A 20,625-nucleotide genomic window follows, 5' to 3' on the forward strand; every position below is an offset into this window, starting at 1 on the left:
GATCTTTGCAGTCAGCAAAATCAATTTCACAGTCTTCTTTATTTCACTCAAATGAAAAGCAAACTTAATATAATTGACATAATTTTACAACAGTTAGTATCCTCCACCATTAGTACATGTACTCCTCATTTGCAGTTTACAGTAGAGTTCCGCAGCTTGTTTTAATACCCGTTTCTAGAACCGAAAAAACCCAGCACAATATCTGTCATCAAACACTTGAATGACATGTTTTTGTTTTATAAATATCAAATGCACACTTAGATTTAAGCACTCGGGTTCAAGTCAAAGTTAGTTTATTAAATCTAGTAAATTCTATCTGGCCAAAATAAAGTCTTTCAAATAAGTTCATCCATCTTCTCCCGCTTATCCGTGGTCGGGTCTCGGGGGTAGCAGTTCCAGCAGAGAGCCCCAAACTTTCCTTTCCCCTCATCAACCAGCTCTGACTGGGGGGTCCCAAGGCGCTCCCAAGCCAGAAGAGATATAATCCCTCCACCTGGTCCTAGGTCTACCCCTTGGTCTCTTCCCAGCTGGACGTGCCTGGAACACCTCCCTAGGTGGCATCCTAACTAGGTGCCCGAACCACCTCAACTGGCTCATTTCGACGCGAAAGAGGAGCGGCTCAACTCCGAGTCCCTCCCGGATGATCGAACTTCTCCCCTTATCCCTAAGGGAGACGCCAGCCACCCTGCGGAGAAGACCCATCTCGGCCGCTTGTATCCGCGATCTCGTTCTTTGGGTCATGACCCATCCTTCATGACCATAGGTGAGGGTAGGAAGGAAAATGGCCCGGTCGACAGTTCATACATGATTTTCTTTAAAAGATCAATCTAATATTTGATGTTAAGGACCTAATAAAGTCATAAGAATAAACACAATCATTTTAGCTGGCTAACATCATGTTAGTATGAAACCACAGAATGCCAAACGGTGCCCTAGTGAGAAAATATGGTAATTTACCATATTAAAATATTAAACAGTCACTGAATTAAATGATCTTCAAGCAAGAAAACAATAAGGGCAGTGGAGTTTCAACAGTCTGTTTTTACACCAAATATCATCACAGAAAGACCAAATAAATCAATGTTTAAAACATATTATTAGAGTTTCTTTCATTTAACATCTTCCGGCGCAGACTGAAAACTCATCTCTTTCGACTCCACGAGCAATATAATTTCTAACAAAGCACTTATATACTAACAAAGGACTTGCTTATCTAAAGCCAGTTGAGTAGCACTTGAAATGTTTTGGCTCTATGAAACCTGATGTACTTATATCTGTTTTATTCAAGTTTGTGTCTTCTTGGTCGAACGCACTTATTGTAAGTCGCTTTGGATAAAAGCGTCAGCTAAATGTAATGTAATGTAACATGCTTTTTACATTGTTTCGTTATAACAGTGAGACAATACAGTAAGTCCTGACAGCAACATGTTAAAACATTTATGAAACAAAGAAATAAACTGAAGGGCCTCTTGAGTCACAGCTGGATTTCATCAGATTATATTACACATCGTATTAAATAAAGCAAGACATGTGATCATGTTGGGATATTACAACTCCAATAAAAATGAATTGGATAAAAATAAGAGAGAAAATATGTGTGTGGGGAAGAAAGGAAAATAGAAAACCAAACAAAAATTATAATAAAAAAGAAATAAAAGAAAAATAAGAAAAAATGAATAAGATAATGAGAAAAACTAAACAATTAAAAAATAAAAAGGGGAAAAAAGAGCAAAAAATAATAAAGGAAAGAATAAGAAATCAAAAATAAATAAGAGTTGAAAACCAACACATCACTAAAATACAGAAGTGTATACTAGCTTTGTTTTTACTGTGCACATTCACTACATACTGCGATTAGTTCAACAGAGACACTTAGTGATGAAGGAGCAGCAGTGTTAGCTAAGGGCCTTTAAAGACATCTGTGCAATACGTTTTCAGTTTAATGCTTTTACATTTTGTTCCCAGGATTGCACATGTTTTCCTTTTTAAAGTGTCCCTGAAGGCAGAAAAAAGAAGCTCTGCACCCTAACAGACAATAACTTGTTCCTCTCTAATACCCGTCTAAAAACCACGCTTAGGAGAAAAGAGGTTTGATCAAAATGGATGCTGAAACACAACCGGTGCTGACAGAAACACTTTTTAATGCCCCTCGGAATAATGTTAAGACCGATCTTCTTCTCCCTGCCTGACCGTCATTCAAAAGGCATTTCACTTTTATATTACCACTTGTTTGACATACCCTGTCTAACTTTAAGACTTTGATTAAGACATTTTGATATCAATTAAGGACTTATTTTGAGGTCAATTAGTTTCGTACCTTTTTTTAAGACTTCTTAAGGATTCACAGGAACCCGGTATACTTATACAATATCATGTATAAGTTGAGTATTGTCCTTATTATGTCGATATGCACATTTATCTGATGATGAGTGTAGTGGAGTATCAAGCAGTAGAATACTAAAGAACAGTACAAGTACCTAAACAATTAATTACAGTACTTGAATAAATGTACTTAGATTTAACCACTAAACCACATTTTTAAGCTACAAAAATGTCCTCCTTTTTGGTCTTTCTCCTTCTCCGTCCACTCAAAACTCAGAACCCTGTCGACCACTGGTTTTGATCAATGGCACATATCTCAACATTGAAATAAAGATTTGAGCGTGTTTATTTATCCCCACTGATCGCTGTTATTGCATTAAAATGAACACATTTTGCTGCAGAATTTATAATTCAGGTGATCGGGGCGTTTAAGGTGCAGAAGAAGCTCAGCAGGAGATTAGTGCGGATGATATGTTACCTTGAAATTCAAAGAGCAGGAGTACCTTTCATAGAGTGGTGCAGTGATGATGTATTTACCCGGAAGTAGGCTGCTGGTTCCCTCGACAAAAAAGCAACGGGATTTCTCCACAAGATTTTGGAATATTGTAAAAAATAAGGTCTGTGGAAAACTAACCTGTTTGATAAAAGCACGTTTTGTTCAGCCGGATAATCTCCACATGTGTACCCTACTTTTATAATTTTCGAATCATAAATCTAACCACCAGAAGCAAAATGCTAACGTTATGCTATAAAAGAACTACAGCAGGTTCAACGTCACGCCAACTTAAGATCGATATTAAAACATACAGATTCTAAATGGTACAAGTTGAAGCGTTTGTTTGAACACTTTGCAGGAGGCAGGGACTTGCTTTCAAGCAGAACAGGGCAAACACACTCAGAGGAGTGTTTACGTGTTCGGCGTAATGATGTACAACGACCTCGACAACTTCTGTAGTCCTATTCAGCCACTTGGTAACAACCATCGTTTTTCAGACACGTCAACTCTTCAGAAATCACCAGTGCACTGCTGATGGATTTAATGTCGTAGAACAAAACGGGATCCGTCTCTTAAATTCGTGTCAACCACAGACCTTATTTCCAGCTATTTTCCCAAAACTAGTTAACAAACCCGTTGACTCCGAGACGAGGGAACCGGAAGTGAAAATGCTAACTCATTTCCGGGTTTTAGGACTCGTCACTGCACCACTATGTGCAACGCTCCCTTCTTAGACTACCCAGCGAACACCTGGGGCGTAAGGGGCGGCGGCAGGTTGTCGTTGTCCACGTCGTCGTTGTCGTCGTTGTTGTCGATGGCGGGAATTTGTCGAGGCGGGACCTCCAGAGGGTATTTCTTCACGATGCCGGTCACCTCGTGCTGCACGCTCTGGGGCCAGGAGAGCAGCTCGGCCTGCAGGCTCTGAGCCGCCTCCATCAGAGCCTCCTGCCGCGTGCTGAGGCCCGACAGAGCCTCCAGGTTGGTGTTCAGCTGAGCCAGGACAGGGTTGATGGGGTCAGGCGGGGGGGCGGAGGACCAGACCCCATCTGAGGAGCGAGGAGACGCCTGGCCCGACATGTAGCGCTCAAACTCCTCCGGGGAGAGGTTGAGGGACTGAGCGTCCAACTTCTCGATAAAGGCCGCCGCACAGCACTGAGGAACAGGAAGTGAAAGGAGAAACAGCGGGTTTAGTTTAAAGGCCCCCTATTCTACTGTTTTTCATTAATGTATCACAGGTCTCAGATATATACAGAGCCTGTCTCTGATTGGCTGAAACACCAAACAGATCATTGCAGCATTACCCATAATCCCCTCTGTTTCAGCCCTGTTTCCAAAGTGCTACTTCTCTGTCTGTTACTTTAGATGAAAATAAGGAGCCCCTCCCCACGCCCCTCTGAGAGAGATTTGGTTACAAAGAACACAATGGTGCTCTAGGAGGAGATTCCAACCCAGTCTCACAAAAAAACGTGTAATAACTACGTTGGTCCACAACGTAGGACTTCTACAAAAACGCCTCTGAAATTGTAAGACCCCTACGGTCTTTTCACCATTCTTTCCAATGGCTGGCATCTATGTCACGTGATCTTTACATTTCTCCCTGCAGAAAAAAAAAACATGGCCGAACTTCGTTTTATTCTCTGTGGAAAATGCCTATTTTAAAGTTAGTTTGGCCATTAAAATGCGTTTTGATGTCATTTGATGCGAGAAATATGAGTTGTTATTTCAGATGATGTGTGCAGTGGATGTACATGATCTTTAGTTTGCTAGTTATTACGAAGATTACTTCAGGAAATTGCGTCCATAGAACGTTTTCATTGTTACCAAGGTGGTTGCTAGGGACGCTGCTATCGATATTATTTCTGTTATGTTGTGTAACTGTTTAATGGTGTTATCTTTATTGCTACCCCCTTCCCCGTCAATGTATAGTGTTGGTCCACAGCGCAAACGTATTAGTTTAACAAAATCTGCATCTAAAGATAGCCTACGTTATTTTCCCCTGTACAATTCCAGTCTCACATCTCAGAGCACATCGTCATTAACAAATACCGGAAACAGACCGAAAACATTTTTTTTAAATAAAATACTTTATTCCGAGTGTGCTTGCTTTTCTCTTTGAAAGTCATCACATTACGGCATTGTAATACACGGTTCGGCAGATTTTCTAAGGTTTATTGACATATCATCTAGGCCTACACAACTGTGGTGTAGTTCTGCACTGAATGAAAAACTTGGGTCGCAGGTTCCTCAACAGTGCATTACAAGACATCTATCAATATTTGTGCATACCTCCAGCAATGTTAACTATGTTGAAGCACTTATTTTAACTGATATTATACATATGTATTATACTCTTATAAGATGTATGTAGATATTTCATCTCCGGCCTTGTCAGGTATTGAACAATCAATAAATAAAGAAAACAGAATTGTTAAATATAAAACACAGAATTTGTGTGATTATACACTAAATGATTTACAAATAAACACCACTGCATATTTAACTGTTACACATGCTGATGTAACGCAAATGTTTCCAACTTGGGATCAATAAAGTATATCTTATCTTAAGCTGATCGATGGCTACTGCCATATTTGCAAAATGTGCCTCTGAACCTTGACAAGTGCATGTTTCAGGCTCATCAATTAATGTAATGTAATGTAATCAATTAACAACAGGGGTCACAAACATAAGACCAGCTGTTAAATAAAGCTCTTCTGACCTTAGCTGGGTGTGTATATATATATATATATATATATATTAATACTGCCCATTATGGGCACAAGCGATTTTCACCCATTTATTAATTATATGTTTTAAATGTGAGTGTTTCCTGTCCCCTAAACCTCCAGGGATGTACACAGTTTAATACTGGCAACTTCTTATTATGGGAAATACGAAAACGTCTTTTAAAACTACAACTCCCAGTAGAGACGTGCCATAGAGAACATGTTGCGAAACAGAATAGCCAGCATGTGTAGTTCTGGGGACGGGGTGGGGGAGGGGGGGACGCGGTGGACCCGTTCAAATCCAGTTTTGGACAGTCTGCCGTGGTTCCATCCCATTTCAAGTGCTGTTCGACGCTCGGCGTAACCCTCGGAGCACACTCAAACATCCAATCACAGAGCTTGAGGACTATCACGGGGTTTGTCAAGCGAAGCGGAGAGAATACTTACTTCCCGGTGTAATATTCTGTAAAGCAAATGAGCTGCTCCGACCCTCGGTCCTGACGGACTCCAACTTGTGTTTATTAATCAAACAAATAAATAAACACAAGGATAATTATGTGTTGAGTAAATGGAGAATTGCACAGGGGAAAATAACGTATCTATGCCACAATTTTAGATGCGGATTTTGTTAAACTAATATGTTTGCGCTGTGGACCAACACTATACATTGACGGGGAAGGGGGTAGCAATAAAGATAACACCATTAAACAGTTACACAACATAACAGAAATAATATCTATAGCAGCGTCCCTAGCAACCACCTTGGTAACAATGAAAACGTTGTATCAACACAATTTCCTGAAGTAATCTTCGTAATAACTAGCAAACTAAAGATCATGTGCATCCACTGCACACATCATCTGAAATAACAACTCATATTTCTCGCATCAAATGACATCAAAACGCATTTTAATCGCCAAACTAACTTTAAAATAGGCATTTTCCACCGAGAATAAAACGAAGTTCGGCCATGTTTTTTTTTTCTGCACGGAGAAATGTGAAGATCACGTGACATAGACGCCAGTCATTGGAATGAACGGTGAAAAAGAAACGTAGGGATCTTACCATTTCAGAGGCGTTTTTGTAGCAAGACTACGTCCTACGTTGTGGACCAACGTAGTTATTACACGTTTTTTTGTGAGACTGGGTTGGAGATTCAGGTGATAAGGTGGGGGGGGTGGGTGATTGGCTAATGGTTACACACGCCAAAACATCGTTATGACATCATAAAGTGGTCAAAATCTGATCAGCTCATTTTCAGACAGGTTTTTATAGAAATGGATCAAAAAGAGAGAGAATCTTTGTTCCTGAAACTTTCAGAGTCTCTTTCCACAGAGGGGACACATGTTGATGTAGAAGAGACATGAGGAAGAGGGGACACATGCTGATGTAGAAGAGACATGAAAAAGAGGGGACACATGTTGATGTAGAAGAGACATGAGGAAGAGGGGACACATGCTGATGTAGAAGAGACATGAAAAAGAGGGGACACATGTTGATGTAGAAGAGACATGAAGAAGAGGGGACACATGCTGATGTAGAAGAGACATGAAGAAGACGGGACACATGTTGATGTAGAAGAGACATGAAGAAGAGGGGACACATGCTGATGTAGAAGAGACATGAAGAAGAGGGGACACATGTTGATGTAGAAGAGACATGAAGAAGAGGGGACATATGTTGATGTAGAAGAGACATGAAGAAGAGGGGACACATGTTGATGTAGAAGAGACATGAAGAAGAGGGGACACATGTTGATGTAGAAGAGACATGAACACGTGGATTCTGCATAATAGGTGACCTTTAAGAATGTCCCCCACAGAACACAGATATATAAACAGACCAAGTTGGTGAAGTAGTATCCGTCCTCTCCGCTCATCAGCCTGCTGGGGTTGCAGAAGCGAGTGATGTACTGGATGTTGGACTGCAGGCGGGGGGGGTTGGCCTTCAGCACGATGTAGATCAGAGCGGGGAGGAAGTCGTCCGCGGACGCCGGCTCCTTCTTGGTGATCCTGATGGCGCTGAAGATGTGTTTACTGCAGCGCGTGATGCAGCTCAGTTTGTCCCGAGGAACTCTCTTCGAGTCCATCTCAATGACATCTGCAGAAACAAGTATACAAAGTCAGGGGACTGAGAGACAGACATATTATCGGCGACCAGAGATGGCAACAGTGCACACATCCTTTACTCAAGTAGAAGCACAGATACTTGTGTTTAAAAATACTCTGGTGAAAGTAGAAGTACTGACTAAACTTCTTTCCTCAAGTGAAAGTAAAGAGGCTTTGAAGTGTACTTCAGTAAAAAGTACCCACAACTAGCAGCTGCTTTAAAGAGTACCTGACCTCCCTTTATATGAATAGAACAATAATGTCATTGTTAGCTAATGAATGTTTCCATGCTGAACAACGGCAACATGACAACGTTTTCTACAGCTACACATAAGATTAACTGTTTTATTATTGTGTCTTTGTGTAGTCATCTTTAAGCAACACTTCACTGGTTCCAGCTGCTCTTATGTCAATGTTTACTGTTTTTTTCATTATCTATGGTAGTAAACTTAATATGTATGTATTTTATATGTGTTTTGGTTAAAAGTCGTATTTCAAGTCGACTTTGGGCTTATGGTTTCTCTCGTTACTTGTTAGACGCTTTTATCCAAAGCGACTTACATACTCAATACTGTGGGCAATCCCCACAGGAGCACTTTGGGGTGAAGTGTCTCAGGAACACAACGACATGCAGACTGCAGTGGGGTTTGAACCTGTGCCCCCCCGAACTGAACACCAACGCACAACCCACTGCGCCACACACCTCCATAACTTTACGATTCGAGAAAATAAGCAAGAGCCTTAAACCCTGATTGTACTTGCGCAGGACTGGATGTATGAAAAATATCCTTTCACTAAAATAAAAACATTTTTGAACAGAACCATGTAATAAAGTCAGAGGAGGCCATCTTGCCTTGACTTCCAGACCTTTAAATAATATTTAAATAACCTTTAGATAATTAAAATCATCAGACTGCTTTATTTATCCGCGGGGGGAAATTAGGTTTTCTTCAAAGTTGCTCAGCTTTAGAATAACATTTAAAAGAGAAAAATAAAAGATACATATATACAATAAAACTCTGCTGGAACTGCTACCCCCGCGACCCGACCACGGATAAGCGGGAGAAGATGGATATACAATAAATATGTTAAAATGTGTATGTTACAATATGTACAGTGGTGTATAAGTAATAATACAGATATTGATGATGAAAACCAGATTAATACTCGAAAAACCACCATCATAAAAACGACACGTATTAAAAAAAAACTCCTGTTTCTGATGATTAAAAAAGTAGATATGAATTCTGCGACATAAAACACACATGCAATGAGTGACTGAATGCAGTCACACTCTGACCTGTGATTGCTTTGACCACGTTCTCAGACACTTCAGGGATTTCTTCATCGAAGGACAAGCACAGCATCTCGATGTTGACCCAATGTAACGCCCTGCAACACACAGAATTAAAACAGTAAGCATTAAGGGTTATTTGTATGCACATGATATACATTTTCCCAGGCCTTCTACTTCCCCTTTGGGTGACATGCAGTCAGCAGCTTCCACTGTGACAGAACGTGTAACAAACGTGAGGAGAAGACTGCTAAAAATGGCTGATGAACAGACTCAAAGACGGTTTCTTCCCCTGGCACTGAACTCATAAGATAAGATAAGAGGTACTTTATTAATCCAAATTTGGGAACTTTTTTGCATTGCACATAACACATTAAAAGAGCAGAAATAAACAATTCAAAAATAGAAACATCTCAAAATAGAAATAGAAATAAACCAGAATAAGACGAATATACATATGACCAGGAAATACAAAATCTATAAAATGAAGCTCAGCGTAAGTTCAACCAGGAAGACTGTCTTTACACTTCATTTACTATTCCCATGTAACTACTCTCTCTCCTCTCAATAAGTGATCGGGGGCGTCACTCTCCAGCTTAACCAATCACTTCGCTCTATTCCCAAGAGCCTATCATCGCGCTCTGCCAAACCTTTTCAGTCTGCTCTCCCCCCTCTGACAGCTGTCATTTCAGGTGACTCGATGCAACCCTCCTCCCCCCCTTCTCACCTCCCGTCTCTCTGAATCCAGGGTCAAGCTAAGCCCCTCCCCTTCAGACCGACCCAACTATCCATTCACCACCACCAGTGTCTAGACCCCGGGGGGTTTTATCTGATCGGTTCTACCCTCCCGAATGATACTTCCTGCACAACGGGGCCTAATCGCCAAAACTCCATTATATTCATTTGTGTATCTCTGCAATAAATATGTAGTCTTACATCAAAACCGTCTCTCCTGATTGAACTGTTTTAAATACACTAATACCGCTTAGTCTTCCTCCCCTGTGCAATAACCCATACATGTGCAATATATAATGTATCATACACACATACATACTTACTCTAATGAATGAATTCCTGTGCTTTATTCCTTTTGCTTTTATGTATGAATGCTTTGTTGTTCTATGTTGTCTATTCTGAATGTTTTGATGGCACCTTAAAAAGGAGTAGCTTTTCTCCAATTCATTGTACACCCCCTCTCGTCAGCTGCGGTGCTCCGACAACGGGCTGCTCTCCATCCAGCGCTCCAAGCTGAAAACCTTTGGCAACAGAGCCTTCAGCGTCGCAGCCCCCACCCTCTGGAATTCTCTCCCCTCTGCTATCAGGAATGCCCACTTTCAAAAAACAACTCAAACACCATCTGTTCACTCAGGCCTTTGGCCTCAGCTACAATGCAGTACCCAGCAACCTGTTCTTTTCAAACCTGTACCTGTTTTGTTTCCCATTGTAAAGCGTCCTTGGGTCTCTTGAAAGGCGCTATACAAAATTGAAATTATTATGTGTAATGACAAGGAGTCCGTGTTATATAAATATTTGGTAACACTTTATATTAAGGTACAGATATTCACCATCAACTAGTTGTTAATTAACATGCATATTAGCAGGGTTGGGAGGGTTACTTTGTAAATGTAATCAGTTACTGATTACTGAATACATGACTCTGAAAGTAATCCGAATACAGTTACAGTTACGTGTCTTAAAAAAGTAACGTAATCAGATTACTTTTAGATTACTTTTGGATTACTTTCTTTTTCCATCACAGATGGTATGTTTTGGTGTAGCCTACAGGAGACACAAAAAGCAAAAGGAAACTGAACGTGTTTTACTGTTTTAATGGCTTATCAAGAGCACAACTGAAACATCACATCTGAAACGATGTAACAACATAATAAACTTGTTGGGGATGCAGCTTGGGATGTGAGGAGTGAGGGACACGGCTTAGAACGGGCGTGTCGCCTTCTGTCCTGCCAGTGTTGGCAGGACATGAATTAAAATGTCGAACTCGGACTTCATTTTAAGGACATTTCGGCCAGGGGTGGAGAGCTATATTTGTTTAAGCACCGGATCGGCAAAGCAGGAGAGTGTGTGCACCAGTCTGCCTTGATCTATGAATTCATGTCCGTGACACTCACAGTATCTGCTGCCCGCAGCTGTTTTATAGAAGGAACACCTCCTTCACTTCATGAAATCTCTGCAGCGCCAGGAGGCAGCGGGAGGGTTAACTCAGCCTCTGAGAAGACGAGCGCGCAGTGCCTTTCACGCACCGCCTTTCACGCACCGCCTTTCACGCACCGCCTTTCACGCACCGCCTTCGCTGTGTTTATCTTCAGAATCATAAGGCTAAAGAGCGACCGCAGGTTGATGTGTTTTAACCACACACACTTCTACACACACACGACTTAAACGCAGACTTTTGTTCCTCCATGTTTCGTTGTTATTGTTTCACTGAGCGGACCCGCCCCTTTTTTTTTCAAACGCTCCCTTTTTTGGTCCATCTGCGGCGGTAAAAGTTTTTGTGCGCTGTGATGATTCGGCTGTACCTTTAGTAATGAATATTAAATGTTGTGAGAAAATCTTTCCACCAATAATTCCAAAAAGTAATCCAAAATGTATTCACTTCAGGTTTACGAAAGTAACTGTAATCAGATTACTCGTTTCTCAAATGTAACGCGAGCTGAATACAGTTACTTGATTTTGGTATTCTGATTACGTAACGCTGTTACATGTATTCCGTTACAACCCAACCCTGCATATTAGCAGTATATTGGCCCTTTATTAGTCATTACTAAACACTTATTAATGCCTTATTCTACATGACCATATTCTACACTTAATAGGCCATTAGTTGAGAGTTTGTCCTCAATAACCCTCTAATTAGTGCTTATTTATTGCAAGTAAGGACGTTGTTGTACATGAGTTTGGGTCTTAATATGCTCAATATGGGCTTAATAAGGCAGTAGTACCACAAGAATAGTAATTCTCCCATAATAACACCTCACATTATGGTCCATTCTTATGTAACAAGACATGAAACTAAAAGTGTTAATTTTGTCAAAATAACAAAAAATGTGGTATTTCTAACTCAGAACATGTTCCCTATTTTAAAGTGAAGTCTTGTTCATAAGCTAGTAGTTTGACTTTAATATGTTAATGAACAACTAGTTGATGGTGAATATGTGTACCTTAATCTAAAGTGTTACCCGTGTATGAGAGTTTTTCAGTCTGTGGCTATAAGTATGGTTTTATTGTCTCGTGTTTTAAAAAAAGATTCGGGTTTGTCTAAATGTATTTATGCTGCTTTTTATATATTTATTGATGTACAGCACTTAGGTCAAACCTGTTGTTTTTAAATGTGCTATATAACTTGGATTGGATTGTATCATGAAGACATGACTCCCACCTGATCCTGTTCTGTGTGGCCAGGTCCTTCTTCTCGTCATCACTGGTTTCTGGACAGAACACGCTCTTATACAGACGGGTCATGATGTATTTCTCCACCTGATCCATCACCTGCTCCACAGACTCTGAGGATCCTGGTGGACAAAGAGTCATCAGACCACATTAGTGAGAGCTGCATCCATAAAGAGGGGACATTTACAAGTTTCATGATTATTATAAAGCCAATCTGTTAATACTCTTCATACCGTCTGCCTTGCAATGCATCTTTGCCACTTAAACCTCACTGCCATTGAAAACCTTTAAAAGGTCCCCAATTATACTGTTTTTCATCAATATATTATAGCTCTCAGATATATACAAAACATGTCTCCAAACAGATCATTGTAGCATTACCCATAATCCCCTCTGTTTCAGCCCTGTTTCCAAAGTGCTGATTCTCTGTCTGTTACTTTAGATGAAAATAAGGAGCCCCTCCCCACGCCCCTCTGAGAGAGATTTGGTTAAAAAGAACACAATAGCCGCTTTCACACCAAGTACTCTGCAGCACTTAGTGCCCCCATGGAACTAAGTACAGATCGCGTTCACACCGGAATAAGTTCCCTGAAGGAAGATTACGCAAATGAAGCCGCTGACGTCACTTCTTCTTCTTCTGCTTTGGGTTTACTGGCAGGCCGCAAACAACTTCACGGCGTATACTGCCAAACGAAGTCCCCGGCCGGAAGTCCCCGGAGTTGGGGACTGGCTTCAGTAGAAGCTGCTGGGACTCCCAGCAGCTTCTACTGAAGCCTTCCGAGTAAATCGCCAGAACGCCGACACCTCCTCATCTCCACCGCTCCCATGTTTTTTTTGTGTTGCCATAAGTTAGTCTCTCTGCGTTGGTGCGCGGGGTTAATGCTAATGCTAATAATGCTAATGCGAGCAAATAAAATGGCGGCTTCACAAAACTTCTCAGAGTTTTACGGGGCGTGGTTTGCAATTCGCCCAGCCAATCAGAAATTGGTACTTTTTTCTCCACAGGAAAGTACCACCTTTCTAGCAGGCACTAAAAATGGGGGTAAAAGTTCTCTGAACTAAGTTCTCTTTTTGGTGTGAACGCAAAATTCCAGGCACTTACGGAACTACACGGGAAAAGTACGGGTAAAAGTACTCCGGTGTGAAAACGCCTAATGGTGCTCTAGGACAGGGGTGTCAAACTCAATTTCATCACGGGCCACATTCGCATTATGGTTGCACTCAAAGGGCCGGGTGTAACTTTAAGACTATATAAAAATACATATATATATATTTAATATATTTAAAATAATGTATTATATGACATTATTGCCTCTGCATTGGATTATTATCGGATAGGGTAATAACTTCATAATTAACTACGTCTGGAAGCAGAAGTCTAGGGCAAATAATGGCAAGTCTCTTCAGTGCGCATGTCACAAAATGATTTTAAAAGAAAAGCACAATTAAAAGAAAGTGACATTTTGAAAAAGAAAGTAACATTTTGAAAAAAAGTAAATTCTGAGAAAAAAGGCATATTTGAGATGCATTGTGGGACATGTAGTTTCTGGGCAACGTGCTTCTGTAAATCGGAATGTAACCGTATAACAAACATATTATATTATTTGCAAGCTCTTGTGGGGCCACATGAAATGAAGTCGCGGGCCGGATTTGGCCCCCGGGCCTTGAGTTTGACACCCCTGCTCTAGGAGGAGATTCATGTGATAAGGTGTGGGGGGGGGTTGCAGGTTTTTATAGAAATGGATCAGGACAAAAAGAGAGAGAATCTTTTTTCCTGAAACTTTCAGAATCTCTTTACACAGAGGGGACACATGCTGATGTAGAAGAGACGTGAAGAAGTTGATTTTGCATAATAGGTGACCTTTAAGACCCTTCATACATGTTCCAAATAATCTTATTATACCACAACACTAGTGACAATCATCACAAAGTAAGCATACCATAACAAAGTGACCCTTTGCAACCCAGGGAGCTTTGCAAAAATGATACACTTTTGTCTTTAACCTAAACAAGTCTTTGATTATATAATAACACATTTTAAACGTATTGACATACTGCTTTATTTTTTAATCTTCATGTAATAATTTGCTTGTGAAATCAAGTTAGAAACAAAACAATCCTGACATTCCGTGACTACAATATAGTCTGTTTTTACCAATGGATGTTATCAATTAACATGAATACAAATGTTACTGGAAAATCTTTCTGGTGTTGCCATTTAGTGATTGCTACATACTCTGATTTATTAAAAAGAAGTATTGATGGAAACAATACTGAAATCTCTGAACAAACCTTTAAAGTGACCCAACAAACGGTCGGATAAGTTCTGGTAGAAGTCCTGAACGCACTCCGACAGCTCGTCAGCACCCAGGTCCTGAGAGGAGAGGAGGTTAGGAGCTCATGGGAACACTTTACAATACTAATAAATAATTTCCTGAAACTTCCAGAATCTCTTTCCACAGAGGAGACACATGTTTATGTATAAAAGACATGAAAAAGTGGATTTTGCACAATAGGTCCCCTTTAAGAGTATTATTCTCAAAGTCAAACCTGGACTTTCTTGCTGGACATGGTGACGATGAAAGCTCGGCACTGTTTGTGGATTTCTCTGCCGGGTTTCTGGAGGTTCTTCAAGAAGTCCATAAAGTCTTTGGACACCTGGTCGGTATCAAAGCTTGCTCGGCGGCTAAGAGACGGACTGGGAGTCTTTCCCTCTTGGGATTCTGGTGAGGAAGAAACGCTTTTAGAGAAAGTGCTGCCGATGTTGGAAAGAAAATGCACCCAAACCATATTTTTGTGACTTTTTTTTTGCTTGTATTGAGATTAAATATAATGTGGAGTTGCTCTAGAACAGGGGTGTCCAAACTACGGCCCTGGGGCCAAATGGGGCCCGCGGACCATTTTGAATCGGCCCTCAGCAAATTAAAAAATGATAATTGAATATGGCCCACAAATGAAACTTGTGCTTGTCTTATATTGTACTTCTTAAATATAAATGTAAACACATATTACACAGTAGTATTCATGTGTTAATAAGACCACTTTTCAAGTAAATTCAGTCAATTAAAGTTGGAAACATTTTCTAACATATCTTAGTTGATGCCCAATGACTTATTTACGTAATAAGCTTGAAATACAACCTTCATATTTCTCCTTATTGTAATCAATCTGAGGCTTCTGTTCTAAGGGATGAGCTGCCAACACTCACAAGCATCATTTACCTATATTTGATTGATTTTGCTAACTTATAACTGAACTTATAATACATCCAGAACTCCGCCGCCCGTCTACTCACCCACACCCGAATCCGTGAACACATTACACCCGTCCTCATCACGCTCCACTGGCTCCCCATCCCCCAGAGAATTCAGTACAAAGCCCTCCATAACCTGGCCCCATCCTACCTGACTGACCTCCTCCACAGACACACTCCCACTCGCTCCCTCCGCTCTGCTGCTGCCAACCTCCTGTCCCCCCCCCACCCGGACCAACCTCAAGTCCTGGGGCGGCAGAGCCTTCTCCGTTGCTGCACCCACCCTCTGGAACTCACTATACCCCAATCCATCAGAGACTCTTCCTCCCTCACAGCATTCAAAACATCACTCAAAATCCACATGTTCAACACTGCATTCAACCACTGACCACCCACCCCCCCCTATCGCTTTTTGTATTTTGTTGTTTTGTTTTATTCCCTGTCAAAGAAAAGCGCTATACAAGTCTCATGTATTATTATTATTATTATTAACTTATGAGGCAATACACCTCTAGTGAGCGGCCCAGCCCTTCGTATATTTTTCTATATGTGGCCCTCCGTGAACAACGTTTGGACCCCCCTGCTCTAAATGGTTACATACCTTTCTTGGGAGCAGAGCGAGACGAAGGGCTGAAGAACTTCTTAACGGTGGTCACTTTTCGTGTTTTCTCGTTGGTTTTCTTCTCCTCAAACTTGGAGAAGGGTCCCAGAGAGGCGTGTCCCGGCTGGGGGTTTGAGGACTGAGGGGGGGGCTGAGTCTGAGATCCATGACTGCTGGCGTACGCTGCCTCCTCCTCCCGCTGCAACCTGTGGCAGAAGACGTTTTAATAGAGCAAACGCCAGAGAAAAAGAGGGGATACTCAAATACACGATCTGAGTATTAAAGTATTATCGTATCGTAGGGATGCATATCGTTGACTTTTTTACGATACCGATACCACTGAACGATACCGATACATATCGTGATACTTTCCTGTTGCATAAGAGAAAATGTATCATCCCGCAATTACTCCCATGAAGCGCTTTACGATATAGTTAACATGTCAAATGAATATTAAATTCATATTTTCGCATACCGGTATGCATCCCTATCGTATCGTATCGTATAATGGAGGGACACTTTAGAGGAAAGCATCACAAGACTTAGTGGAGGGACGGTGTTGTTTTCAGTAAGGATGGTGAAAGAATTATTCAATCCTTTACCAAGAATCGGCACATATGTAAAAATATGAACCAGTAAAATGTACCTTAAGCGTGAAAAATAAAAGTAGTCATTATGCAGAACATTTTCTATAAGATCATAGTGATAACACATATCTCTAAAAAAAATTATGACCTAAACCTTTCATGAGTTTTTCCGAAACCAACAGCTTTGTGACTTCCTGCTGATCCAAGAGGCTTTTTAAGGGTTTTATTTATTATTATATTCAATCCTTTACCAAGAAGCTGCACATGTGTAAAAATATATACGAGCAACAATTACTTAGGAAGTAGGGAACATTTCATCCTTTATTACCAACATTTAAAATCAACACATCAGGGCCCAGGAGTTCAAAACTTTTAATCTCAATCAGATCCGATCAGATTTTGAAATCCCATTTTTTGTGATCCAGGATCAGACAAGTCGGCCAAATGTTGTCCCTGGAGTTCAAAGCAATTCAGGATAGGATCAGCCTGATCCAGATTACGATTTATCAAGATGACTAGATCCTGAATATCAGTGCTTTAATCCTACCGAGCGCCATCTAGTGGACATGAAAAGTAATACAAGGAAGACAAGAGACCAGATGGCAGAGACATCTATTGTCCGCAATAGAAAGGTGATGACAGATGATGGACTTTTTTTTTGTTGAAGATATTTTTTAATTTCATCTAAATTACATTTGTGATTGACAATCTTTGTTGTGATACTTGTATGAGCATAAACATGTATGTCATCAACATTTGGTTGAAAACAAAATAGGCCACCACAAACGTGAGCAAAAATGGAAAAATAAAATGTATTTCCCATGAAGGCTAAAAATGGTGTATTATTTCAGTTAACAAACTTTGCCATCTAATGTAAATTGAAACATATTTTAAAATAAATTGTACAGTACATGTTGCTCTGGAAATTTACCCCTCTGGTGGGATCAGGATAATCCAGTTTTTTGGGAACAAATTGATCCCAATCCTGTGTTGTCGGTTTGAACTACCCGTTTTGAAGATTTGATCCAGATTAAAGCTTGGATTGGATTTCTTGATCTGATCGGATATCAAAGTGATCCTAATCCTGTTTTTTTGTTTTCAACTCCCCAAAATCCAAATCTGATTTGATCAGCTAGGGATTACAAGTTTTGAACTCCTGGGCCCTGGAGATTTATGGATTTCACAGGAAAAGGAAAGGGGATAAAAACAGTCATCTGAGAAATAAATAAAGCTGTCGGTTGAATAAAATAGAAATACTTAAGAGAAATGTTCTTAGTGAAGTACTTTAGTAAATGTACTGTTCACTACTGGTACAAAAAAAAGTAATAATAAGGGATTTAAAAACGGGGGTTGAAATGAATTGGTGTTTATATATTATATATTTTTCTGAATTATACATGTTTGTTATTTTACTATTCTTATATATAAATATTGCAAAATGTGAATAAGATTCTAATGTATATTTCTGTATTAGTTAGTGGAAGTGATGCCCAGTTGCTGATCACTGTGCTAAAGCTAAAGCTAATCCAGAACCTGAGAAATAACTTCAAGTTGATGAACTGCAGTTTTTGTGTATCTATGCCTTGACTTCATAGTGTTTCTAATCCTAACTACTCCTCTCTTACTTCGCTGCCAGCGCCCAGTCGTCCTGGATCTGTTTATGGCGGACCTTCTGATATTCCTCTCTCCAGCACTTGGAGCACAGAGCCTGCCACGCCGCGTTGCCGTAGTAACCGCATCCATTTTTGCACAGCAGGTCCGATTGGTCGACGTGAATCCCGCCCCGACGCTCCGTCCGCTGACTCATGATGCCGGGAGACCTGCAACGGAAAAATCCTCATCTGATTTATCTGTGTACTTGTATGTGCTGCAGTATTCAACCCTACAGAGTGAATTTATACATATATTATTAATAAATATAGTATTACACTTTATATACAATATGTTTAATGCACTTATCAAAGTCAAAGTCAACTTTATTGTCAATCTTTCAGTTTGTGTGTACAGACAGAGAGATCGAAATACCGTTTCCAACAATCTCGAATACAAAAATACAAATATGTATACAAATATATATAATACAAATATGTATATCCTATGTATACACAATCAACAGACACATGTATACATATGCATTATGCACACATTAAGACCTAAATAAATGCACAACAACAAAATAACAGTCACTTCAATATCTCACACGTTTGAAAACTAGACACACAACTCCAAGTGAATATGTGTGCTAGGAAACAATGTGGTTAGTCATAGCAACTTACATTTTTTGAAGGTATTTAAAAAGGGGCACTCCTCAAATGCATGATGTGTTAAGTATGCAAGTCAAGTATATAACTGCTTATTGAAGCTGTTACTATTATACATGACCTATTCGATTGTTATTACTCATGCATTAATGAAAAAGTAGGATTTTACTTAGCTCATTTTGAAAACATATCTTATGATTATTTGTTATACTGGACCCATCTGCCGATTGTCTTAATTTGTTTCAGCTGTAACGTTGCTGTTATATGCTGCTGTGTAGTCAATTGAATTTGCTTTTAATATGTTTTTAAAGCTACCAAAGCTGGGGTAAAGTAAAGTAGTGTAAAATGGAAATACTCAAACACAAGTAGCTTGAGAACTTGAGTCATCAAATGCAAATGACGAAATTACCACATATTCATTGCTTAGTTGTTACAGCAGTAATGCTACACAAGGCTTTGTTCTAGCTTTATTTGTGTTTGTGTCCTACAATTTTTCGCCCGTCTGCAGGTCAGTTAGCTAACAAATGCTGCAGGATTTACCGTAGCTAATGACGTGGAGAGACGTAAGTTAAGAGATATATTTTGTTTCACTAATGACTAATGTGTTATTGATCATTTCATGCACATATATCGCTGTTTAACTAACCTGTTATTATGTTTGCATCGATCCGGAGCACGAGCAGATCCTCCTTTCTGTTTTGAGAGCTGGCGAAAGCTACAGGGTGCGGACAATGACGTTATCTCAACCCTGGCTTTTACAGATTTACACTCAATCTAGGAACATTAATTTAATGTAAGATGATAAAACAGCAGCAGAGTTTGTGCTTGAACAAACTGTTTTAAACGTAGAGTATTGCTTTTGTTTTGTTTAACGTGTGGGTGATGGTGATGTCACAGGTCTATTTACTTCCGCATTGTGGGACTTGTTTTCAAGGATTGGACAAGTGGATTCACGCATGCGCAGAGTGCATCATCATTCATCACGATGATTTAGTTAAATCGTGATAGATCATCTTCAAAGGTGGAAGAAGAAGTAGCCTATTCAGATCTTGTACTTCAGTAAACATAAGAAGTACCAGAGTGTAGGAATACTCTGTTACAAGTCAAAGTCCTGCATTCAACATTTTACTCAACCAGAAGTACAAAATGGTGGCATTAAAATATACGTAAAGTAGCGACAGTAAAAGTAGTCATTGTGCAGATTGGTCCATTTCAGAATAATATAGGGTAGCTTGTGAATTTACTCCAGCTGTAACTAAAGTTTGATTTAAGGGTTGATTATATTTCACATAATTAATCCAAATCTGTAAAGTAACTAAAGGTATTAAATCAATGTAGTGGAGTAAAAGTACAATATTTAACTCTGATTTAGTTGTATTGGTAGTGTGGAGTAGAGAAACAAAGTAGCATCAAATGGAAATACTCAAGTAAACTATAGTATCTAAAAAAAAAATATATGTATAAATATACTCAGTATTTGAGTAAATCTACTTAGTTACACATGTTATCTACTTTGTTCATTTATATAAGAACTGAAGTGTAAAAACAGATAGTTGAGTCTGCACATTT

At 39.9% G+C, this 20,625-nt stretch overlaps 1 protein-coding gene across 1 annotated transcript; it reads right to left on the reverse strand.

Annotated features, from left to right (window-relative positions):
• Positions 1–20: 20 nt before the first annotated feature.
• Positions 21–19,948, reverse strand: rabgef1 (RAB guanine nucleotide exchange factor (GEF) 1). Its single transcript, XM_034098653.2, has 9 exons — positions 19,703–19,948; positions 18,421–18,615; positions 16,209–16,414; positions 14,905–15,077; positions 14,647–14,728; positions 12,344–12,476; positions 8,953–9,044; positions 7,388–7,644; positions 21–3,970 (listed from the first exon to the last, which is right to left on the reverse strand). The coding sequence occupies exons 2-9, from the start codon at positions 18,600–18,602 to the stop codon at positions 3,554–3,556; spliced, it is 1,542 nt and encodes a 513-aa protein (XP_033954544.1). The 5' UTR covers positions 18,603–18,615; positions 19,703–19,948; the 3' UTR covers positions 21–3,553.
• Positions 19,949–20,625: the final 677 nt, after the last annotated feature.

Source organism: Pseudochaenichthys georgianus, chromosome 14 (genome assembly GCF_902827115.2).
Source record: "Pseudochaenichthys georgianus chromosome 14, fPseGeo1.2, whole genome shotgun sequence".
Classification (NCBI taxonomy): Eukaryota; Metazoa; Chordata; class Actinopteri; order Perciformes; family Channichthyidae; genus Pseudochaenichthys; species Pseudochaenichthys georgianus.

What these genes read in the sequence shown, in the direction of transcription:
- rabgef1 (XM_034098653.2), bottom strand. Translation starts at nt 18,602, where the DNA reads ATGAGTCAGCGGACGGAGCGTCGGGGCGGGATTCACGTCGACCAATCG. An exon ending in GCCACACAGAACAGGATCAG is followed by an intron (nt 9,045 to 12,343) that starts GTGGGAGTCATG and finishes TGTGTGTTGCAG; the next exon opens with GGCGTTACATTGGGTCAACA. An exon ending in CGTGGTCAAAGCAATCACAG is followed by an intron (nt 7,645 to 8,952) that starts GTCAGAGTGTGA and finishes TTGTTTCTGCAG; the next exon opens with ATGTCATTGAGATGGACTCG.